This window comes from Diadema antillarum, unplaced genomic scaffold (genome assembly GCF_040938485.1).
Source record: "Diadema antillarum isolate AM-2024a unplaced genomic scaffold, OU_Dant_1.0 seq00001767_RagTag, whole genome shotgun sequence".
Classification (NCBI taxonomy): domain Eukaryota; kingdom Metazoa; phylum Echinodermata; class Echinoidea; order Diadematoida; family Diadematidae; genus Diadema; species Diadema antillarum.
The window spans coordinates 229,335-255,642 of record NW_027272448.1 but is presented as its reverse complement, the minus strand read 5'-3'; the positions used below and the strand labels follow the sequence as shown (position 1 = coordinate 255,642).

The 26,308-nt window shown below is 40.4% G+C and overlaps 2 protein-coding genes across 2 annotated transcripts; both read right to left on the bottom strand.

Annotated features, from left to right (window-relative positions):
* Nucleotides 1-1,199: 1,199 nt before the first annotated feature.
* On the bottom strand, nt 1,200-24,419 carry LOC139712166 (uncharacterized). The gene is made up of 4 exons (XM_071624006.1): nt 24,373-24,419; nt 22,325-22,573; nt 1,992-2,227; nt 1,200-1,349 (listed from the first exon to the last, which is right to left on the bottom strand). The coding sequence occupies exons 2-4, from the start codon at nt 22,542-22,544 to the stop codon at nt 1,200-1,202; spliced, it is 606 nt and encodes a 201-aa protein (XP_071480107.1). The 5' UTR covers nt 22,545-22,573; nt 24,373-24,419.
* Nucleotides 12,091-16,111, bottom strand: LOC139712164 (uncharacterized). Its single transcript, XM_071624003.1, has 2 exons — nt 16,105-16,111; nt 12,091-13,007 (listed from the first exon to the last, which is right to left on the bottom strand). Exons 1-2 carry the CDS (start codon nt 16,109-16,111, stop codon nt 12,091-12,093), a joined length of 924 nt encoding a protein of 307 aa, XP_071480104.1.
* Nucleotides 24,420-26,308: the final 1,889 nt, after the last annotated feature.

Genomic DNA, 26,308 nt, shown 5'->3' with positions numbered 1-26,308 from the left:
AAAACATAACATGCGTAGCATTTAGTGCATTATCTTCTTATATCCCCCTCAATGCTACTTAAAGAAAGAATAAATTAATATGAAACAAGAGCCATTTGGATTACTAGCTTATATTTATTCAGTTTCATGTATTGATCCAGCTCGGGTAGGAATTACTTTCAAAACTGGAACACAAAGTTGGCAATGCACTGGGCTACCAGTGGTGGATCGTTGGCTTCTAAATACATGCATTAATATTAACAAATATCTATATTATGAACGTTGCTTGCTGTTTTTGTTTGTATTAGTTTGATTGGTATTCATTATTCCAAAAATGACTCCAGACCACCTAGATTATTCCCAAATTCATCACCATATTGTCACTTTTTCCTCCAGGGTTGAATAACTAGTGCACTGAGTGCTGTGATCAATGGTGATAGAGATGTGTGCTCATGTAGAGTGTAATTCCGTTTGGGATTGAAAAAAGATTGAAAAAGGATTGAAAAAAGAGTGAAAAAGGAGTGAAAACCCTCCGGAGTTAAAGAAGAGTGAATACAATAGGAGTGAATTGAGAGTGAGAAAGGAGTGAAAAACGACTGACAAAAGAGTGAAATACGTCAGGAGTGAATTTAGAGTGAGAAAGGAGTGAACATCCCACCAAAAACATTTCCGTCTTTTTTCACTCTCTTTTGGAGTGAAATTTCTGTTCACTCGAAATTCACTCCACTTCTAGTGATCCTTGACGTCACTACCAAGGGGAGTGAAAATCGAGTGAAAATTCACTCTTTCTTTTTTAGAGAGTATAGCAATTTTACCCAACTTTGATCTTATTTTGGAAGCCCCCCACCATCTCCATTGTAGCCGACTAAAGTCATAGTGTACAACTGAATAGCTCTTTAGTCGCGAATGCGCAAAGTCAAAGCAATGTCGACAAATGTCCAGTGCACCAGACAATATATCATGGGCATTTTTGCCCGGATAAGCCCACTCCGCGTTTTATTTACGAAAGAATATTTTACCTTAATCCGGATATGGAACTTATTTTTGCTGAGGTATAACAAGCAAACAAGAAGAGCGAAACGCGGAGTCGAATATGTTGTTTTCCGTCCGCCATCCATTACCTATATAACGGACAAAGTATCTAACAGTCTGACCAATCTTGTGAATCCATGTGTGATAAAAAAACAATAAAGATGCAGTAGAAAAGATAGACTGTGAAGTTAGACTATACTCACTTTAGTGCTTATCACCTTCTCCTCTACCCACATGGTTACTACGACGCTGCCGTCATTCAATTTCACAGGGAACTGCTCGCCGCCACCAACCCGTCCAATAACGAAGCTAGCTGTCACCATCTTTTCATGAATATTCTGCAGAATAATAGTCGTTCAACTAAGTTTTACTTTAGGTCTACAGATATTTAGATATCGGCTTTCTGACTTTCATGTTTTCCAGGCATGAAAATAAGCCAATTTCAAACTGATTTAAAGTTTAGATCAAACGAATTCATATATATATATACATATGTATATATATATATATATATATACAGAGAGAGAGAGAGAGAGAGAGAGGGAGAGAGAGAGAGGAAGAGAGGGAGAGATATTTCATATGACATATTATATTTCGGACATTTAATGACTTTTGTGAATGTGCATCACACACACACACTCACACTCACATGGATACATGATTGTTTACTGTTGAAAAAATAAATAAATTACTCTTAAACAATTCCTTTTTTTGCCCTGGCTGGGAAGTGATTATGGGATGTGACTTCGGGATACGCTTGCAAAATTTCTTCATTATATCAGTTCACATACTCATTTATACTGCCTAAAATGGGGGTGATTTGATCTTTGATCAATGTGTTAGATTTTCATTTTTTTTTTTTTTTTGGTATCATCATGCAAAGAAAAGTATATTGGGACATTTAAAAAGTGTTATCAAATTACCTGTAATGTTACCTAAACGATTTATTTTCATAAAAAAAAAAACACCAAAAAACATACCTTGTGCACACCTTGGATGTCATCATGGATGATGAATGTGACTGTGTGCCTCTCTCCCGCTGTTACATGTTTGGGTATGTAAGGTATGCAAATGACCCGTTTCTCGGAAAAGAAAAACTCCGTGATCTTTGCAGTAATCCACCATTGACAGAAATGGTTGACAGTCAGCACTAAACTTTCTTTACCCAGACGTACAGAGCCGTATGTGACAGGAACCCGGGAAAACTGTTCTGAATCTGAAAAGAAAAAAGGAGAGCAGACAAGCAAATGTCATCTTGACTCAAAATATTTGTTTTCACGATTCTACACTTTCTTTGAAAAAAACAAACAAACAAACAAACGCTTGAGACCTACTTGGTTTGATTGTTTCCTTTCACACAAAATTTCACATAATTTAGTCTTTTTGAAATGGCATATTCTTTATACAGTGTATATTTTTGAGGAGGAATCGTTGCGCAACAATTCTGTTTTGTAATTGTGTGTTATGAGAGATGCAAGTCTGTATAATTGTCACATATCCCGACGTTTGCAATTCTGTTGACTACTTGTTCTATAAGATTAGACGTTAAGGGCCGGCGTTTGATTACGGGCATAAGATGGCACTCCCATATCTGGACCATAACAGTCTTCGGCACCTGCAGGTACCGAAGCGTGTGTGTGTGTGTGTGTGTGTGTGTGTGAATTTTCATTCGGACTTAAATGCCCCCTTTCCCCTAAAGTCAACATGGATCAGCAGAGGCCTTGCTGCTATACATAATATCACAATCCAAATGATGTTCTCTTGCTGATTTATTAGAGGTTGACTCTCAAGAGACTCTATGCAAATTTCATCGACTAAGCTAGTCTGGGCATTATGATTGCTATATATTCTGAATTCTGTTCTTGCAAATGTCACAAATGTACACACTAGTAGTTATATACATGTATTATGTACTGTATGCATGGCTGTTTTAATGTGTATGTACACAGGTTGACCAGATTAATGGAGAACATTCTATGTGGTATAGATATAGTACATACAGGCTGACCAGATCAGTGGAGAATTTTCTAGGTGCTATACAATGTAGCTATACAGTACATGCATGTAACAGGAAATACTTTATAGCTCACTCAATCTAGAATGATTTCACCCATTCCAGAATGTTCTGGGAAGTGCTTACATGTTTGGCTGAGTGAGGCACTGTCCCTGTAGCCCAATGTGATTGGTAGTTAATTTTGGCAATGATGTTATGCAGTGAGTCATCCAGGTTTCCTGGAACTAGGACTTGCTAGTATGTTCATGTATGTGGCCCCAGGTTGGAGAGAGTTACAGAATGTGCTAGAAAGGGGTGAATGGATAGTATATAAGCCAGAGAAATTCTGCAGTAGGCAGAGTACCTAACACCTCTGCTCTGAGAGTTACGTCACTTCTGGCTCTGAAGCGACTTGTTATAGTCAGTCCTGTGTTACCTGCTGACATGTTTTGTTTGTGGAGATAAGGCCTGGGAGACATTTTTGCCTGCAGAGAATTAATTTGCCTTCATTGGGATAGACTCCATGTTTTTATGTCAATGGACATTGCTACGGCAAAGCTGTGACGGGCTGGATTCCTAGCTGGACAATATAAAGTGAATCATTCAACGCATCGATTGGACGTGGTGGTTGGATTCTGCACATTTCGCTGTGAACATTATACCGTGGATCTATTGTGGACATATACCCTGGATTTATAACGCGGACTATTGTAACCTGTGCCTCTGGATTTACGTCGAAGGAATCTTTCATCGGTGCATCGCGGATCATGCATTTGTGCATCGAACATCGTATCTGGACATTACCAGGGAACTGTAGCAACTTTGAGATCTAAGATTTGGATGCATGTAAGTGATTCCATTACCGATTTGTAATTGTTTCTATTGATCATTGTTGTACTGATGTGACGCCGATTACCAGTCTGTACCCACAATATCACTGTTAATAAACCGCCTGAACATCAGTTGATTGTTTCTTTTGTGCGATCATTCTCAGAGTGATTTTGGTCGTAACAAAATTGGGGGCTTGTCCGGGAAGTGAATTTAAGCCAAAACTTAGAATTTGGAACGTTCCGGAATCCAGAGTATTGGTACAGACAAAATATCAGTTGAGTTGATTGTTCAATTGTATATTGTGTGTATTACAGTGTGACAATGTCAATCAGTACAATGGATGTTCAGGCATTTGTTCAGAGGACAGATTTGTCCCTCAAAGATTTGCAAAGGTTACGCAAATGTGATTTGACTGCTATTGCACAGCATTTAAATGTAGATGTTCCACAAGGTGCAAGAAAGGCAGAGATTCTTGACTTAGTAGCTGGTCACATGGAGCTCAAAGAAGAAATTGACACTCCAGATCGAGCTCAAATTTCAGATCAAGCCAGGCTTGAGCTTGCTAAATTGGAAATGAAGGAGAGAGAAAGAGCAAGGGAATTTGAACTGGAGAAAGAGAAGATGAGACTAGAAATGGAAATGAAGGAAAGGGACAAACAAAGAGAAATTGAAATGAAGAAACTTGAAATGGAAGAGAAGAAATTTGAAATGGAACAGAAGAAGTTTGAGGTGGAGCAACAAGTGAAATTGCGTGAGATGGAATTGACTCATTCACAGACTGTTGGAAATCATGAAAAGGCTCCCTCTGAATTTGATTTGGCCAAGAACATTCGATTGGTGCCAAAGTTTGAAGAAAACAGAGTTGATGCATATTTTGTGTCATTTGAGAAGGTGGCTAACAGTTTGAACTGGCCACAGGAATTTTGGCCCTTGCTCCTTCAAAGTGTGTTTGTCGGCAAAGCAGCTGATGTGTACTCATCTCTCTCTGAAGAGCAATCACGTGACTATGCTACAGTCAAGAAAGCAGTGTTGAATGCTTATGAGTTGGTGCCAGAGGCATACAGACACAAGTTCAGAAATTCGTACCGCAAACCAGGCCAGACACATGTTGAGTTTGCTCGTGAAAAAGAAATGATGTTTGATAGGTGGTACAGATCCCTGAAAGTGGATCAGGACTTTGATAACCTACGTGAGGTTGTTCTCTTGGAAGAATTCAAAAAGAGTGTTGCTTTCAGTGTGAGGTCACATTTGGATGATCACAAAGTGACAAGTTTGCATAAAGCAGCCTTGATGGCTGATGAGTATTAAAGAGCTGACCCAAAGAAATGACAACAGACCACCTTTCAGGAATTTCTCTGGAAACAAGAGAGACAAAAATCAGTCGAGCAATCCAAAGAATGCTGGTCCTGAAAAAGGCACGAGTTCTGAAACTTCATCGGCACCAAAGCCTCAATCTGACAAAGGGTCCAGTACAAGTGCAAATGTCATCAAATGTTTTCACTGTAACAAGACAGGGCATGTAAAGTCACAGTGTTGGAAGTTGCAAAACAAAACAAAGAAGGACTTGGGATTTGTCATGTCAAAAAGTGTCCTACCCGAAGACAGTGTCCCGTTCAGTGAAACACAGGCCATTGAAAGTCAATCTCCCAAATTCAAAGATAGGCTGAAGCAGGTGGATGAGAGCTATCGTAGCTTTTTGTTTGATGGTGAGGTGACCCCATGTACTTCTGGTGAGGCAGGTAAGCCAGTGGTCATCCTGCGGGATACGGGGGCCTCTCAGTCGTTGATGGTGGATGGTGGTATGACTTTTCCACCAGATAGTGCAGTGAATGCAAAAGTCTTGATTCAGACTGTTGATGGCAGTTATATGTCAGTGCCACTGTATAGAGTGGATTTGAAGTGTGACCTAGTTTCTGGTCCTGTTACTGTTGGAGTTGTTCCTGAGTTGCCGATGGCAGGGATTGACTTCCTGTTGGGGAATGACTTGGCTGGGGACAAGGTGGTTGCGTCTCCAGTTGTTTCGGATAAACCAGTGGTGGTTGCTGAAACTGAGCAGTTGCAGGAGGAGTTTACTGGGATTTTCCCAGATTGTGTTGTGACTAGGTCCCAGGCTCGCGTAGGGCTGTTCAAGATGATGCGGATTCTGTTGATGTGGAGGAGAATTCCGTTGTTTGGTTGGCAGAAACCTTTTTCAAGGATTTGAATGATGGGGTTGCTGTATTAGGCTCCGAGGCTAACAGTGATGGGCTGTTTAGCAAGTCTTCCTTGGTTGAAGCACAGCAGGCAGACTCTGAGTTGAAAGGCTTGTCTCAGACGGCGTGTTCTGAGGTTGAGGCTGAAAAGGTCCCTGAGTGCTATTATGTCAAAGATGGCATTTTGATGAGGAAGTGGAGACCTCCCCATAGGCCAGCTGATGAGGATTGGACGGTGGTCCATCAAGTTTTTGTCCCTCCTAGTTACCGCGGTGAGATCTTGAGGATTGCTCACGAGTTACCTGTTGGCGGCCATTTAGGCGTCAGAAAGACAAAGGATCGGATCATGAGGCATTTTTATTGGCCAGGGTTGAATGTGGATGTGGCTGAGTTTTGCAAGACTTGTCACACATGTCAGGTGGCTGGAAAACCACAGCATTCAGTGAAGCCGGCGCCATTGATTCCGATACCTGCGTTTGAAGAACCATTCAGTCGGGTTCTAGTTGACTGTGTTGGACCTTTGCCTAGGACTAGGTCGGGTCATAAGTACCTCTTGACAATCATGGATATGTCTACACGGTTTCCAGAGGCTATACCATTGCGAAATATCACTGTTAAGACTGTGGTAGATGCTCTAGTGCAGTTTTTCACTAGATATGGGTTGCCCAAGGAAGTGCAGTCTGACCAAGGGTCAAATTTCATGTCAGGCATATTTCAAGAGGTGATGTATCGTTTGGGTGTAAAGCAGCTGAAGTCGTCAGCTTATCATCCCCAATCCCAAGGTGCGTTGGAGCGCTACCACCAGACCCTAAAGACGATGATTAGGGCATTTTGTGAGGAGTATCCCGAGGATTGGGATAAGGGCATCCCTTTCCTGCTGTTCGCAACGAGGGACTCCCCAAATGAGTCGACGGGTTTCAGCCCATTTGAGTTGGTGTACGGTCATGAAGTTAGGGGCCCACTGAAGCTCATCAAAGAGAAATTCATGACTGAGGATGATGAGGTCCACCTACTTGACTATGTGTCAAAGTTTCGTGAAAGGCTTTCAAAGGCTTGTGAGGTAGCTAGGGAACACTTGAAAGTGTCACAAGACTCTATGAAGAGAAAGGCAAACAAAAATGCAAAAGCCCGAACCTTCAAACCAGGTGACAAAGTTCTTGTACTGCTGCCCATACAAGGTGAACCACTGAAAGCCAAGTTCAGTGGCCCATACTATGTCAAAAAGAAACTCAATGAGGTGAACTATGTGATCAGTATGCCAGACAGACGAAAAGATCAGAGGGTGTGTCACATAAACATGCTGAAAGAGTACTATGAGAGAAAGGCTAGTCAGCCGGTAGGCGTAGCTCAGGTGGTAGAAGAGGAAGAGGGGGAAGCTCAAGATGAGAATGGAAGTGAGCCCTCTAGTGCCAGGTTGTCTAACTCAGAGATGTTAGGAAAAGTAGATGAGGCACTAAACTACCTACCTGAAAATCAGAGGAAAGATGTGACTAGTCTGTTACATGAGGACAAAGAACTGTGTAAAGACAAACCAGGTTGCACCCCTCTGGCTGTACATGATGTTGATGTAGGAGATGCTGACCCTATCAAGCAAAACCCTTACAGGTTAAACCCGAGCAAACTGCAAAAAGTAAGAGAAGAGGTTCAATACATGCCAGACAATGACATAATAGAACCGAGTAAAAGCAGTTGGAGCTCCCCAATCGTCATGGTGCCCAAACCGGATGGGTCTCAAAGATTCTGTATAGATTACAGAAAGGTGAATGCCGTGATGAAAAAAGACTCTTTCCCCATTCCCAGACTAGAAGACTGCATTGGCAGGGTCGGAAATTCTGCATATGTCAGTAAAATAGACCTTCTAAAGGGATACTGGCAAGTGCCCTTGACCGACAAAGCCAGAGAGATTTCTGCCTTTGCTACACCAGATGGCTTGTTCCAATGCAAAGTAATGCCATTCGGCATGAAAAATGCTCCAGCCACCTTCCAACGGCTGACAAACCAAATCATTGCCGGACTTGACAATTGTGTAGTATACATTGATGACATCCTAGTGTACAGTGACACGTGGGAGGAGCACATTACACACTTGCGGCAACTTTTTGATCGACTCAAGGACGCGGGATTGGTGATTAATCTGGCAAAGAGTGAATTTGCGAAGGCCAAAGTGGTGTATCTCGGGCATGTAGTCGGTCAGGGACAAGTATTGCCAAGAGAAGCCAAGGTAGAGGCTATACTAGGCTTTCCCATCCCCCAATCCAAGAAGGAGTTGCTCAGATTTCTGGGCATGGCTGGTTTCTACAGGAAATTTGTACCGAATTTCAGCACTGTAGTCACCCCCCTAACAAACCTGCTGAAGGGCAAGGCAAAGTACACCTGGACTGATGAGTGTCAAAGAGCCTTTGAGAAACTAAAGGCAGTCCTTGCTAATGAGCCTGTTTTGGCAGCTCCTGACTTCTCAAAGCCATTCAAGGTGGCAATAGATGCTAGCGATGTAGGAGTGGGAGCGGTTTTGCTCCAAGAAGATGAAGAAGACACTGAACGTCCAGTTAGCTACTTCTCCAAAAAATTGAACGCATACCAGAAGAAGTACTCCACAATTGAGAAGGAGGCTCTGAGTCTGAGTTGAGTTGAGTTGAGTTGAGTTTATTTTATTTATACACGGAAATAAAAGCCTGCTTTCAGCTGGACAGCTGTTTTTCAGCAAGGCCGTGTTTCACATCGAATAACAAAGTATACATACACACGGCGAAAAAGCAAACATATGCAATTATATACAATAATATATAACAAACACTGAACAAGTTACAAAGAAGATCAATGAGAAAAAAAGAAGAAAAAATTCAGATATTAAAAACAAAAGAGAAAATCAATATACTTCTTTGGACACATTAAGGGATTTTCGCTAACTTCATGATCTCTCTCGAGAAACTTTTGATGTCACTAATTCTTCTTAAATGAACAGGAAGGTTATTGAAAGTTTTACATGCAACATATAATTGGCTATTTCGGAAAAAAATTAGATCGAGGTTTTGGCATCACAATTTGAGTATTTGAGTTTCGTAGAGTGTAATTTTCAAATGATCTGAGTTGAACACTAGAGGACAAAGTTGTTGGAGCAAGGTTATACAACAGTTTGAATATAAAGATTAAGGCTTGCTTTCCTCTTCTTTCTTTGAGTCGGTCGACCTGAAGAGAAGAATAAAGAGTTTCCCTATTATAACGGGTGCCAACACCTTGCACCATTCTTAGGCATCTGTTCTGAATAACTTGCAATCGATGTAGTTGACCCGAGTGACTAGTCCTCCAGATTACACTACAGTAGTCCAAATGGGGTTGGATTAGAGTTTTGTATAACAACAGGGAGGTATCCTTATCAATGTACTTTCTTATACGCTTGACTGCATGAAAGACTTTAAGCGTTTTGCTTCTAACGTTTTCAATTTGTGGGGTCCATGTTAGGTTTTCATCGAGAATGACCCCGAGATATCTGCATTCTGAAACTCTTTGCAGAGGTGTATTTTGAATGTTAAGATGAACATTCTGAAAATTTCGCAAATTCCGTTTAGATCCAATCAACATAAACTGACATTTGTTTACATTTAACAATAATTCGTTACTTTTAAACCATTCAAGAAGTGACACTAGGTCATCATTGATTGTTTTCTGTAAACAGGACGGATCCTTTGAAGGAAAATATAAACAAGTGTCATCTGCATATAGGGAAAGCGCACACTTCTTGACAGATTTATGCAGATCGTTTAAAGCTAAGATAAACAAAAGGGGCCCAAGAATGCTTGCCTGTGGCACTCCGCTTGTAACCGTTCTACTTGCTGACAAGTTTCCGTTTACCAAGGTTGACTGCTCTCTGTTAGTGAAATAATCACTGAACCAATGCAATGCTTGTGAGTCGAATCCAAGATATCTTAATTTCTCAGTGACAACATCAAAGGAAATCAAATCGAACGCCTTTTCTAAATCCAGAGTAACGACACCAATTACATTTCCATTATCAATTTGTTTACACATTTCATCTGTTAAATACCACAATGCGGTTAAAGTGGAATGACCAGGGCGGAAACCATGTTGATGTGAACTGAGTATGTCATTTTGACACAGGTAACAATATATTTGATCAAATACAATTTTCTCTAATATTTTGGACATTACTGGTAAAATTGATATCGGTCTATAATTTGATGGGTTGTCTTTATCACCACCTTTGTGGATAGGTGTTACACGTGCCCTTTTCCATATACTTGGAATTTTACCAGTTTTCAATGACAGATTTAGAATGTGGGTCAAAGGTTCGACAATAAAATCAATAGTATCTTTTATGATACAGGCAGGAATTTGATCCAAACCAGTAGCTTTGTTCCTCGAAATATTTTTTGTAACATTCATTACATCATTTGGAGAAATTTGAGTAAAAGTGAACTGAGATCTAATCCTAGATAAATATTGTTGCATATTTTTACCAAATTTCGTATTAGACTCCTGTTTTCTTCTAGCAGCCAAGCTTAATACAAAATGATCATTCAAAGAGGCCGCTATTTCTTTTGAACCTTTAACTTCATTTCCCTCAATGATCAACTTTTGAATGGGAGTATCACTGTTTTTCTTTGGCATTATGCGTCGTATTGATTTCCACATTGCATTTGTATCACCATTATTCCTTACAATGCTTTCAGACACATAAGCTCGTTTTGCTCGCCGTATCATATCAGTTACAGAGTTTCTCAATCTCTTATATAATTTCCAATCCTCGTCGATTTTAAAGCGAAGGGCTTGTTGTTTCATGTGATCTCTTTCACGCATCTTACGTAATATATCAATATTCATCCACGGTGACTCTCGATGCCGTATTCTTTTCTTTCGAAGGGGGGCATGTTTATCCAATAGAGGAATAAACTTATGAGAAAATTTGTCATACGCACTGTTCGGATCTGACTCACCCAGTACATCATCCCAGCTATTCTTTTCTAAATCAGCCTTAAAGTCCTCCAGATTAAGCATTTTCATATTTCGGCAATATGTAAACTTATGGTAACCTTTCCCAGCCTTGGCTTTACCTAAAGAGCAAACGATCATATAATGATCACTAATTGATAACGGCAGTACATCACAGAATTTCACTTTATCCTTACAAGATGAAAACAACACATCTACCAATGTAGCTGTCGACGGTGTGATTCTTGTCGGCTTGTCGACATATTGCTTCAGATCGAAATCTTCAGCTAAAAGTTGAAGCCGTCTCGATTGACATGACCAAGGTTTCTTCATTAAATCACAGTTCAAATCTCCGTAAATTATAACATCTTTTGAGGAAAATTCTAACGACTGTAGTAAAGTTTCGAACTGATCAAAAATCGCATCGTGGGAGTTTGGAGGACGGTACCAATATACTATAATAATAGGTTTTAGCTTTGGCAAAACAATTTCAATACACATAAGCTCTAGACCGTCAATGAATAAATCTTTTCTGACACTGAATTCAACATTTTCGTTGATGTAGGTCACAATGCCACCACCACTTCGATTCCAGCTGTCTAACCTTATACATTGATAGCCTCGAATATCTACTTCAATATCAGAGATCGTGTCGTCCAGTCTGGTTTCGCATAATGACATTACGTGAATTTTCTCATTGCTTACAATGTGACGAATCTCGTCAATATTCTTTGCTAAAGAACAAATATTAAGATGAGCAATATTAAATCCAGGTACTGAGCGAATTTTATCAAATATATTCTTGGCATTACCATAATCATATTTACTGTGTAATGATACACCATCTGAGTTATCTTCAACTTCTGTTGATGGAATAAATCGAGGAAGTTCTTGAAAAATACACTTGTCGCAAACCCAATCTACCTCGGAATTAAATATATCTCGAGATGCTCTCGAACATTTTAAGTGACTCCATTTATCACATGATACACATAAAATAGCGTTTTGATCCCATTTCACATCTCTTCGGCAACTTATACATGGGTATTTGACATTATAAGGCATATTATATATATTACTATACATTTGATACACAAGAGATACTAACGATCAGTCTCACATATTTTCGATGTCCAGTGCAGATGAGATTCTGACTCGCTTGGCGTCTTTGTTGAGGGCGAAAATGATGCCGTCTTGTGTCCAGCAGGTCTTCGCCTTTCTGCTATTGACAAGCTTCCTGTAAAGTGCGGCTCGGCTAGCAGTTAGGTCCTCTCTGATGAAGATTTTGGGTCCTTGTATGTCCCTCAGTCGAGTGCGGGCTTTGTACACATCGCTTCTTGCGTTGTAGCGGCTGAACTTGATGATAATCGCCCGAGGTCCCTTCCTTCTGGTTGTATCTGCGTACGATGAGGTTCGATCGTCAGGCGCGTTGCGATCTTCGGCGGCGCCATCCTGCCATGGACGTGGAGTTATACGATGGCTGCGGTCGATCGCATCAGGAGGTATTTGTAGGCCCATTTTGGAGTTGAAGAGATCAAGCAGCAGTTTGTCAGTGCGTTCATTTGGGTCCTCTCTGACGCCGTATACTCGCAAGCAATTTCGCCTGCTGTACTGCTCAGCATCGTCTCTGTCGTCGTTGAGTTTTTTGATGTCTCTTTGCATATCCGAGATTTTCTTTTTCATGGCGTTAAGCTCATCAGCGTGCTTTTGAAGGTCCAAGGACACAGCATTATACACTTTGGACGTTACACGCTCTTCGAGCTTCGCAGCAATCACCTCAAAAACTTCGTTGGCAATCTGTTTGACAAGGTCCGGTGAACGCAGAGAATGCCCAATTTGGCGTTCAATGGCGTCTTTCAGCGTGCTGTCGAAGCTATGGTTGCTTGACTGACCAGCTGGAGTTGACTCCTCGTCTGAGCTCAAGTTCGATTCTTCGGCCCCGGGCTCACCGGCGGGGGTCTTGTCCCTTCGCCGGTCATTCTCTGACAACTTGCCCCTTTGGGATTTCCGAGATTTTTCTTGAGCTTTTCCACCTGTAGGAATATCGGTTTAATGAAAAACCTATATTTCGAAGAAATGTGTCCTCATCCTTAGTACTCACGTCAAAAATCTCCAGTTGAAATGTCCTCAAAAAGGTGTAATTTATGTTTGAACAAGGACAAGACTTGACACTCAACTTTGACGTCACACGTATCTGTGATAATGTTGGTAAAGGTAAGTCTCATCCTTGCCCTCCAGCAATACGAAGTGTACTTGACAAATAGCAAAGGGGAGATCACGGTCTATACTGACCACAACCCCTTGGTCTTTTTAGACCGGTTCAAAATGAAGAACAACAGGTTGTTCAGATGGAGCATGATGACGCAGCCATTATGCACTCAAAATCAAACATGTTGCAGGCAAAAACAATGTAATTGCCGACGCTCTGTCAAGAGTGTACCATGAAGAGAGTATCAAAGGTGAAAAGTTTTCATCGCATATCATTTCCAGTGTATGTGTTTAGCATATTCATTAATGTGTGCAAAACAGTTTGATATGATTGTATAAGCTCCGAGAATCCAAGCAATATCATTGTAAATGGTATCCATGAAAAGAGAACATGGAATTAATACAGCTATCCAAAAGGTATGTGATAGTATATGATTATTGTAGCTTGACTTGGATTTTACCTCACATTCATTGTAAATGATAATGAGAAATTGTGAAGGTAAAAGAAACCCTTGCTACGGCAAGGCTTTCTTTTTCCCATGGGGGATGGTGTCACAAAAATTAATGTACACACTAGTAGTTATATACATGTATTATGTACTGTATGCATGGCTGTTTTAATGTGTATGTACACAGGTTGACCAGATTAATGGAGAACATTCTATGTGGTATAGATATAGTACATAGAGGCTGGCCAGATCAGTGGAGAATTTTCTAGGTGCTATACAATGTAGCTATACAGTACATGCATGTAACAGGAAATACATTATAGCTCACTCAATCTAGAATGATTTCACCCATTCCAGAATGTTCTGGGAAGTGCTTACATGTTTGGCTGAGTGAGGCACTGTCCCTGTAGCCCAATGTGATTGGTAGTTAATTTTGGCAATGATAAATATGCAGTGAGTCATCCAGGTTTCCTGGAACTAGGACTTGCTAGTATGTTCATGTATGTGGCCCCAGGTTGGAGAGAGTTACAGAATGTGCTAGAAAGAGGTGAATGGATAGTATATAAGCCAGAGAAATTCTGCAGTAGGCAGAGTACCTAACACCTCTGCTCTGAGAGTTACGTCACTTCTGGCTCTGAAGCGACTTGTTATAGTCAGTCCTGTGTTACCTGCTGACCTGTTATGTTTGTGGAGATAAGGCCTGGGAGACATTTTTGCCTGCAGAGAATTAATTTGCCTTCATTGGGATAGACTCCATGTTTTTATGTCAATGGACATTGCTACGGCAAAGCTGTGACGGGCTGGATTCCTAGCTGGACAATATAAAGTGAATCATCATTCAACGCATCGATTGGACGTGGTGGTTGGATTCTGCACATTTCGCTGTGAACATTATACCGTGGATCTATTGTGGACATATACCCTGGATTTATAACGCGGACTATTGTAACCTGTGCCTCTGGATTTACGTCGAAGGAATCTTTCATCGGTGCATCGCGGATCATTCATTTGTGCATCGAACATCGTATCTGGACATTACCAGGGAACTGTAGCAACTTTGAGATCTAAGATTTGGACGCATGTAAGTGATTCCATTACCGATTTGTAATTGTTTCTATTGATCATTGTTGTACTGATGTGACGCCGATTACCAGTCTGTACCCACAATATCACTGTTAATAAACCGCCTGAACATCAGTTGATTGTTTCTTTTGTGCGATCATTCTCAGAGTGATTTTGGTCGTAACACGAAACAAGAAACTTCGTTTAAAATACGAGGTCCAGGTTGGCATATAGAGTGACATTGATCATGGTGGTTAAATTGCAGACTTTATAGTTCGCTTTGATGGTGAAAACAGATTCCTGCGATGACTGGGATACATGTATAGTGTCTGTGTGTGATGGTTTGGGTAGCTGCAGAGTGGTCTTTTCAACGTGTGTTCTCATTAATTGGTTTTTACAGACATTGACAATTTTTGCAGCTCTTAGTTTTATTTGATTAGATTACATGCGATGTCACTTGCAGATTATTACGAAAACGGCTTTTCCTCCTGCTGTACTAGCAGTTGCAGGTTTGCAATCTCTTTTGGATTACGCTTTGGAAGTGTGAATGTTTTGTTCTTGGCCAAAAAAATAATCCCATCTCCAATCCCATTTTGATCTAGGTGCACTTTGAATCAGTGTCTAGGCCCTCTGCAGCCTGTTCATGCTTCAGTCTTCTATATTAGTGTTACGCTTTATTTTCAGTTTAGACATTCTGATATGACTCATATAATTGACACAGTAAAACGTTTCTTGCTTCTATCACTGCTGCAAGCCGGTGGGCAACTTTTGGGAATATGCGGTATTTTTCGGAGAGTTATTAAAGCGAACGAAATGACTCTTGGTTATGATGCCCTTAATCATTAAACGAAACAAACTGCCAGGAATAATTACATACACGCAGGTGAGTACCTGGAAATACAGGACACTATAATGTCGCCAGAGTTGGTGCTTCGGCATCTAGCATTGTGCCACGCATAATTCAAACGTAATCGCTACAGAAAGAAAATCTGTATGTGTTTTGTAAACTGTGGTACCTCTGTTTGGTTTGTTTGTTAATTTGTCAGCTGATTTGTTGACGAAATAAGTTTAACAATAAAAAGTTTTGAAGCCCTATTTTTGTGTTTTTTGTGGGTTTTTTGTGTTTTTTGTGTTTTTTTTGTGTTTTTTTTTTTTTTTGGGGGGGGGGGTTGTTTTCGCGACTGAGTGCCACAGTTCAGTCTGTTCAAAGCTTAGAATTTGATGATTTTTTTTTTTCTTTTTTGCTTGACGGCTGATCGGGCACCAGAATTTGTACGAAAAAGTGCGAAGATGATAAGGTACCACAAAGTGATTTTAATTTCAATGTTGTTTGTGTTTTTGTTTGTTTGAATTTTGTATGTCAGCCGATGGGGGGGGGGGGGGGGGGCTGTCGAACGAGACCGACACTCACAAGTCATGGTCCACGAGACCGACGTCAAAAATAGGTTCATGAGTCATATAGCCCACGAGTTACACGGTTCACGAACTACAGCTCAGAAGTTCAACACTATACGCACAAAAGCCTCACGAGATCGACACTATGCAAAGATAGCCCATGAGACCGACACTAGGCAAAGGAGGCTCGCGAGACCGATAAGATAAACAGCGCCATCTGTTTATGTAGACTGATCACAATGATTTTATTAGATCTGTCGTCTTTGGGACATGATAAATTGATAGGCAGAGGTTTTTCTGAGTTAACCTCTACATAACCTTTGAGGAGAAATAAAGAAAGAAGAATAAAGAATCAGTACATAATACAGAAAGGGATCCAAGAGAATACTCGGATCACCTAACTAGACTCGAGAATATTTCAAGACTGACAAATTAGGTGATCCCATGTAGAAAATGGTTTCTGAGATTCTCATTTAAGAAAAGGGAATCAAACCTTTTATCTCTACAGATTTCAAATGGAAAGGGCGTATTATGTTAACAAAGAGACAAATTGAACCTCATTTTGATGTACAAGATGGCGTCTTAGGAAAAGGCCTTTATCTTATGAAATGATCCTCTTGACAAGGTCCATATCTGTTCAAAATATGGCGCAATATGCCATGTATTTACCAAGGCGTAGCCAGGGGGGTGGGGGGGGGGGGGAGGGGGCGATGGGGGCGGTCGCCCCCCCCCCCCCCCCCCCCCCCTAAGATTTGGACCGGGGATTTGGGAGGCTGAAAAAAAAATGCATGTATACTGTATGCATGCACATGAAGCGGGTCTCCTTTGCAACCTTTCATCAAATAAGATATTTTTTTGAATATTTCACTCAAAGTGTGCACCAGATCGTTGAATTTCAATTCAAAATATGCAAAATCTCTCGTGCTCCCCCTCTGTGCCTCTTTCCCTATCTTAGTACACTTTTTAGATTTACAAAAAAAAATTATGAATAATTCTGAGTGCACAAGACTTATCACATACATTCAAAAAACTCAAGGTTTCCTCATGTAAGGGGAATTTCCCCTTTTAATCGACCCTTTCCTCCCTCAGTCCCCTCCCTCCATCAGTTGTTGGGTTTTTGTTTTTTTTTCTGATTTCCCAAATGTTGATTCCATCAAATACGCGTATACGAAATATCTCAATTTCAACCTTAAAAAGGCAAAAGCTCCATCGGAAGGGAAGGGTGGAGATAACACTCGCCCACGCCTTCTCCCTGCTCACCCGCCCCTCCCCCCCCCTTCCGCCATGCATAGGAGTAGACTGTGGCTATACCCAGATCGCTTTATTTCAATTCTAAAAACGCAAAAGCTCCGCGAGCGGGAGGCGGAATTCCCCTTCCCCTAAGCTCTACCTCACTAGACTTTATACACTGACACACAGATGGTGCACATTCGGAATAAGAGTTAAATTCCGTGATTTTAACACTTCGATGAAAAAGTATTGCACCAAAAATTTGCACCAGATCGCTGAATTTCAGGTCTGAAAACGCAAAATCACCTTCGTGTGGGAGGGATATGCCCCTATCTACACCCTCGTGTGCATGCTTTTTCTGTTTGATTGCTGAACAGACAGCGTTCATGATATTCAGTGTAAGAATTAATACAAGAAGATTATTTAAATTATACCATTTTATAGGCAAATTGTTCAATAATAATCTACACTAAAATATACTGCAACCTCAAACAAGTGGCACTGCTTCAACTCGTTAAAACACGCAAAAACATGCATCAAATTGCACCATTTTGCAACATCAAAATGCAAAAAGTTCTCACCGAGGGGGGTGTCCCCCCCCCCCCCCCCTTAGACACCCTCCCCCTCCTCCTTTGCTCGCTCCGCTCGCTCGGGTTCAGTCGCGTTCATGATATTCAGTGAAAAGAATTAATACAAAAAGATTTTTAAAAATGATACCATTTTATATGCAAATTGTTCAATAATAATCTACATCAAAATATACTGCCACCTTACACTAATGTTACTGTTTCACGTCGATAAAACGCGCAAAAACATGCATCAAATTGCATCATTTTGCAACATCAAAATGCAAAAAGTTCTCACCGAGGGGGGTGAAATACAATTAGAAAATTTGTGAGTTTGTGCTTTCTTTCCAATATTTAGATAGGTTAGGAGAGTCCATTTTATTTAAGTTATACATCATTTTAAAGCTTAAGTCTGCTCTTTTAGAATATGGCCTTAGCTAAAAATTCATGTCAGGCGACTTTTTGTTTGTTTTGAGGTGCAGGGTCACAATTGTTCAATGATAATCTACATCAAAACATACTGCAACCTTAAACAAGTGGGACTGTTTCAACTCGTTAAAACACGCAAAAACATGCATCAAATTGCACCATTTGCAACATCAAAATGCAAAAAGTTCTCACCGTGGGAGGGGGGACACGCCCTCCCACACCCTCCCCTCTCCCTTCGCTCGCTCCGCTTGCTCGGGTTCAGTCACGTTCATGATATTCAGTGAAAAGTGTGTTTTTTAGCAGTTTATCTCGAACATTTTTTGTAAAATAGTGTGATTAGGTGTGTCTTTAGAATTCCTTTTTCATTTCTGAAAAACCATGTCCACACTCTTCACTTTCAACTCTAATAACTTTTGAAAGGATAGTACTACTGTTTTGAAAGTTGGCATTAATTATGGACAGAATGTGTTAATGAGGCATTCTTAATTTCAGTTTAATTTGATAATCCCTTCATTGTTGTTGCTCTGGTGGTTTACTTCCTGTTTTTTGTCCCATTCATCGCACAGCCAGCACGGTTTGGTAAAGATTAAGCGCTTGAACAGACACTGTACTTCAGAGCCTCTTTTCTCAGTTCACACTTTTCCTGAGTTTGTGCTTTCTTTCCAATATTTAGATAGGTTAGGAGAGTCCATTTTATTTGAGTTATACATCATTTTAAAGCTTAAGTCTGCTCTTTTAGAATATGGCCTTAGCTAAAAATTCATGTCAGGCGACTTTTTGTTTGTTTTGAGGTGCAGGGTCACAATTGTTCAATGATGATCTACATCAAAACATACTGCAACCTTAAACAAGTGGGACTGTTTCAACTCGTTAAAACACGCAAAAACATGCATCAAATTGCACCATTTGCAACATCAAAATGCAAAAAGTTCTCACCGTGGGAGGGGGGACACCCCCTCCCACACCCTCCCCCTCCTCCTTCGCTCGCTCCGCTCGCTCGGGTTCAGTCGCTTTCATGATATTCAGTGAAAAGAATTAATACAAGAAGATTATTTAAATGATACCATTTTATAGGCAAATTGTTCAATAATAATCTACATCAAAATATGCTGCTACCTTAGCACTAATGTTAGTGTTTCACGTCGATGAAACGAGCAAAAACATGCATCAAATTGCACCATTTGCAACATCAAAATGCAAAAAGTTCTCACCGTGGGAGGGGGACACCCCCTCCCACACCCTCCCCTCCCCCCTCGCTCGCTCCGCTTGCTCGGGTTCAGTCGCGTTCATGATATTCAGTGAAAAGAATTAATACAAGAAGTGTATTTAAATTATACCATTTTATAGGCAAATTGTTCAATAATAATCTACATCAAAATAAACTGCTACCTTAAACAAGTGGGACTGTTTCACGTTGATAAAACGCGCAAAAGCATGCATCAAATTGCACCATTTACAACATCAAAATGCAAAAGTTCTTATCGCTCCCTCGCAGACTAACCGCCCCACCCTAAAATGAAATCCTGGCTACGCCGTTGTTACCAAAACACAAGACGCATCTGATTACAACGTTGTTATGTCACGAAACGATCTATATGCCATGGACTAGATGGTTGCAAAATATGGGAGTGATATGTGATGTAGATTTCATTCAATTTTTTTTTCATCAATGAGATATGAATGAGAAGGTGATTTCAGATGAAACATCACTATGACGTCATGATTAACTAATCACAATGATACATTAGATCTGTCGTCCTTATGACATGATGCATATAATTATGGTGTAAGTTTGAATTGATAGTCGGAGGACTTTTTGACTTAACCTCTGCACAGCATTTTGTGAGAGAGAAATAAAGAATAAGTACAGATACAGAAGGTGATCCGAGAGGATACTCTGATCTCCAAATTATTCTGAGTGCACAAGACTCATCACTTAAATTTCGAAAGCTCAAATGTTCCCTTATGTACAAGGGGAATATCCAATTTTAATCAAAACTTTCCTCGCTCAGTACCCTCAAATCATTTTTTTTTAAATTTCCCAAATATTCCAACAGACATGCGTATACGAGACATCTCAGTTTAAACTGTAAAAGGCAAAAGATCCCGGACTCGTACGGGAAGGGTGGTGACAGCCTTCTCCCTGCTCGCCCGCCCCCTCCCCTCCCCCCTATGCATACAAGTAGACAGTTTTCCAAATATGCCTCATAATGTGTGCCCCAAAACGATGAAATACAATTAGAAAATACATAATCTCCCTCGTGTAGGAGAAGGGAATAGGTCTTATCCCCTCCCACCTTCTCTGACTGACAAATTTCCAGATATTCCAACAAAAGTGTGCACCAGATTGTTAGATTTCAGTTCTAAAACTGAAAAGAGAGCTCCATCGAATATGGGAGAGATATCTTGCCATCCTCACTTGGTCCCCTCCCACCCCTCCCACACCCTCCCCCTAAGCTCTGTATACCTAACCAGACTTTGTGCATAAGCAGAGATGATGATGAGAGATACCCCTTATCTACACACTGGTCTGCTTGGTATTTATGTTTGATTGCTTAACAGACAGCGTTCATCAGGCTGTTCATGATATTCATCGTAAGAATATTAATTTAATAAGTTTATTCAAATAATACAATTTGATAGGAAAATTGCTCAATGTAATCTTCATTAAATTATACTGCTACCTCAGACAAGTGGGACTGTTTCAAATCAATAAAACAGGCAAACATGCATAAAATTGTACCATTTACAACACTAAAAATGCGAAAAGTTCTCACCGTGCGAGGGGGACACCCCCTCCCACCCCCACCCCCCCCCCCCGCTCTCTCCGCACGCTCAGGCTCGGTCACGTTTGTGACATTCAGTGTAAAAATTGATAGGGCATACAAGAAGTTTATTTGAATGATATACGATTTTATAGCCACACTGTTCAATGATAATCGACATTACAATAATATTGTTACCTTTAGCAAGTGGGACTGTTTCAAGTCGATAAAACGCGCAAAACATGCATCAAACTGCACCATTTACAACACTGAAATGCAAATACTTCTCATTGTTGGAGGGGGAAGCCCTCCCCCCCCCCCCCCCCCCCCCAGGTTGCCTCGGTACGGTTTTAAGCTTGTTATCGTGGTGATGGTGGCTAGCGCCGATCATATTCCGCCCACTCCTCAGTATACGGATTTACACCGTTGGTAGGGACATTTGGTGAAAGCAGTGTTTAAAAGTCCCGTTTGCAAAACATTTAATTCAAGTTTCGAGGAAATTAAACATAGTTAAAAAAAGACACTGCGAAGGACTCTGATCATAACTTATGCAAACTGTTCATTTTACTACAAGTACGGGCAGAGCGAGCGAGCCGCTTCACTTTGCCATTCGTCTGAAATGTATTCATTAAAAGCTTCAACGTGATCGCATTGTTCGAAAAATATAGATAATTCTTATTGCTAAAAAGCATGGAAGAAAGGGAAAATGTAAGGTTTACTAAAGGTATATTTCGGGGGGCACATGAGGACGTGAGGCTACCATTATATACACTAAATTTATTCATAAGTAAATAAAGTGTATATATAATGTATACTAATAGCATGCTATGATTTTTGCATTTCCAGGTATGAAATTGGCAATTTTAAACTAAAAAAAAGTGCCTTTATTTTTCATTTGGTCTTAATAACCGACTTATTATTTGTGACAGGGGGTACTTTGATTGGAGGGGGGGGGGAGGGGAAATCGTTCTCCCCCCCCCCCCCCCAAAAAAAAAAAAAAAAAAATGTTGGGCAAGTGCCTCCCCCCCCCCCGAAAAAAAAAATATATACATGTATAATAACATTTGTAAGGGCAATTCCCCCCCCCCCCCCCCCCGCTTCCGGCGCCCTTTTCCAGGAGTCACCATGATGAATCACTTACTTTCTTCCTTACAGGAGTGAACATGTTTGCTTTTTACGAAAAACATACTGCAATCCACCACATAATGACATTACATGCAACATGATAATAAGCATTTTAACATACCATCGTTGCGGTGATAAAGCACAGTCGAGACGCGCTCAGGTTTAGTGATCACGGCACAATGTGGCATGGTGAGTTTGATTGGTTTCTCAGGCTGCTTGTCATTAGGTGAAGAAAACTTCAGACCAACCGCAATCACCACTTCATCATCCTCTAGAACCAGGTCATCTGGAGCCTTTGGGAGCGGTGTGATAATGTATCGGTGATGAATATCCGTCTCCATGGCAACGTGTATGCCATATTGTTCCAGGTCTGACAGGGAGTAAGATCAGTGTATTCATGACTGGTAGCATTTTGTGTGGAGGTTCAAGAGATGGAGTCACAAAAATGTATTCCCTTTGTTTCAAATATGTATGTGTCAAAATTGGATATACAGTGGCAGATACAAGCAGGGCCGCACCGTGCGCGTGCCCACCCTTTATTTTTTGTTAAAACCAAAGAAATACAAAAAAAGGGGGGGGTATATACCCTTCACACAGGAATACAATTGAATTATGATTCATTACTTCATAATAATCTGCCACTCTCTATAAACGCACATTATGCTTTGTCAATCTGGCCTTCCTCTCCAGATGCCCATTACAAATCTCAAGGGGTATAGAGACCAGTTATTTGCCTGTATCTGATGTCCTCGCCTATGGAACTCCCTTCCATCATTACTTTCTCCGTAAAATTGACACATTAGAGCACTTTAAAGTTTCACTCAAGACTCCCGTTTCTCACCAGGCATTCAATTGCTAACTTTAACTTGGAGGAGTCTGTGAATGTTTTTAAAACAGATGGTGCCATACAAATGTTGTGGATCACCATCCTATCCGGGGGACGGAGTTTTTTGTCTCCTACTAGAGAGAAACGTAAAATTACACACAACATGGCTCAGTCAAATTCGGGAATCGAACGCGGGTAATTTTGATCTGGAGGCAGACGCGCTACCAGCCCAGCCAAATCATGGTCCTCATCCTCAATGCTTTTCTCTCTTATCAGTATGACTTATCAACCTTTTTGTTCTCTCTTTTCCCTCCGACCTTTCTGGTTCATCTTTCTCCTTCCACTGACTTCCGAGCCATTTACCTGGTTCTTCCCCTTACATGTTCTCAATATCAGCTCACGGCAGCTAGACTCCAACTGTCTCTCTTTGAGCATTTGGCCTTGATCTTTTGACCTTTGATTTTAAGTATGTGCATCCAAAAGTTGATAGGCTAAAGTTCATCCAATCATACAAACACATGCCAAGTTTCATTTGGAAACCTCAAATGATTCTTAAGTTATGCTGTCCACAAAATTCATTACGGACGGAGAGAAGGACGGACGAAAGGACGGACGGAAGTACGGACTGACGGAAAGACGGACAACCAAAAAACATAATGCCTCCGGCGACACTTTGTGGCGGAGGCTTAAAATGCAAAAAACTCCTTTATGTCCGATGAGGATGTTCTCGCACACTCTCCATTTTGGTCCACCTCTATGAGATGTAGGACTATACTGGGATGAAGAGGTGAAGCTGTCAATACTGTCATGATAGCCATTTTACTTTACTTACTCTCTGATTGAAAGAAGAAGAAGAAGAAGAAGAAGAAGAAGAAGAAGAAGACGAAGAAGAAGATGCAGAATGATATTCTGCCAAAGTGTGCATCAGATCGCTGAATTCAAATCTTAAAATGCAAAAGCTCCCTTGTTTCAGAGGGGACACACTCTACCCTCACTCTTCGGTCCACCTCAATAAACTGTTATTGTATGTATAGTACATGCCGGGAAGACGATCACGCGGGTCAAGGGTTGGTAGGTAACATAATTTAGCTATTCAAATAGGCCCTGAATAGTCATTTTCTGTTTTTGCTTGGAAAATAGGGAAATATAAAAGTTATCATCTAATCTTGACGGCCACCTCAGCCTCAGTGAGTAAATGTCCGATATTTTGACTTGAGCACCCTCCCCCTCTATAGAAATCCTGGCCACGCGCCGACATACATTGCGTTTATACAAACTTCTCCGAACTGGCAAGATATTATTACGAGATAAATACAAAAGGTGCCCAAGAATGAATTGCTTACCTGAGTAGTGCCCTATGTCGCTAAGGTGTTTGTTCAATATCTCTCCATTGATGGTAATGTCCTTGAACTGTAACATGTAAGCCGACACGTAGTGGAAGCCAAACAAAAGATCAGAAATACACATAGCACACAGTTGCTCGATAAAGATGAATTTCTTCCAAGCAACATACAAGGAATGAATTGCATCACACTGTACTTATCTACATTGTAGTGTACAGCCAATTGGAGTATTTTGTTGCTTCGATTCATTTTCTTCAAACAAACTTCAATCGACTTACAAACCTAGTGACAACAACGAAAACAACAATTAAAAAAGACTATTCTATACATTGGGTGCCCATGCTTATATAATAAACAATATATCAGAAAACAATGCATTCGCGAATACCCCATTTTTTGCATTTGTATTTTGATACATTTATACACAAGGCTAACAGTTCTAATTTCTTTACAACTAGGTAACAAATAGCAATATTTACATTGCAGCATGTGATCTTAGAGGCCATTGTCAGGAAGAATCTCCAAGGTATATCCTTCCATATGATATCGGCACGTGCAAAAAGAGGCAGACGACACAGAAATTCAGCCAAGTTTGCTCCTGACACTTGTGAAATCATGTAGCGGCCAATCTTTAAGGAAAGACTCTTGATCTAAAGGAGAAAAAAGGAAGCTTATTTCTCGACAAACATTGTATCATAGCAGACATGGTGAACACATCGATGCAGTACAGTAGTTATTATTCTCTTATACAGCATAAAGAAACTTATCGACTTCTAGGACAAGACTCGGGACTAAGAACTGAGGAATTAGAAATTGTTAAAGCTAGTATGAATAAAGCAAAAATATGCGCAAATCCACTAATAAATCTGGCTTTCAACCTCGCCCCCCCCCCCCTCAAAAAAAAAAAAAACCTGACACAATTGCTGTATACCTGAATTTCATTGCAGAGGTGAGCCCATGAATGTATACAGGGGCTATTAATGAAATTACGTTGGAATTTCCTGCAATCAGGCAGATCCCATCATGACCATTTCACTCCTAAATTTTACAATGATCCCATTCATTTTCTTTCCCTTGATAACTTTAATATATGGTTCCTATTGATGTCGATGTCAGAAAGTTTCCTGCTTAATTTTCATTCACCGATGTCACAGATGATGTCACACTTATCACTTTTACCATCTAAAACACGGTAAAATACAAGGTAGTTCCTACACAATCCTCTGTACAAACTCATTTACTATTTGGTATGGGAAATCACTGGAGTCATTTGTTCGATGAGTGTTGGGAGGATTGAACTCACAATTACAATTGATGTCATCGTTTTGACCATCTTTGCTTGCCTCACAGGAAATATTCTTTGCAGATGCCTTTCTATGGTATATGTTGGTTGCAAGTTAATTAGTATGTCTACGAGCATGGTAACGAATAGATATAAAGTGTATTACAAATATTCTAGATGAAAATAAGTAAATGTCAACTACTCAAATATAGACATGAACACTGCCTAATGTTATATCACTATACAAGAAATTGTGACAAGAAAATGACTTGAGTAATATCAGGATGATCACCAGCCAGGAATCTTATTACAAAAAGTTTATATGGATAACACACTTTGTAATGTACCCACAGGTCAAACTTGTTGGGATAGATCAAAGAAGTTCATAGTAATGCCTTAGGTAAGGCTATATAGGCGTAATAGGATATCCAGTCGCTTGTTTACGAAATAGTTATTGCAGTTTCTTCGAATTCTCTTGTGAGTATTCGAAGGAATGGCAACCACATTTCGTGGAGCTTTGTGCATATTTTGTTTCATAAAACAATGCATCAGACTTATTGGAATGAAACGTTATACTGTCATAAAAGTTCAAAGAATGAGTTAAGTCCATCTCGATAAAAGAGATTTTGTACTTTACTGTAAATGCATTAATAT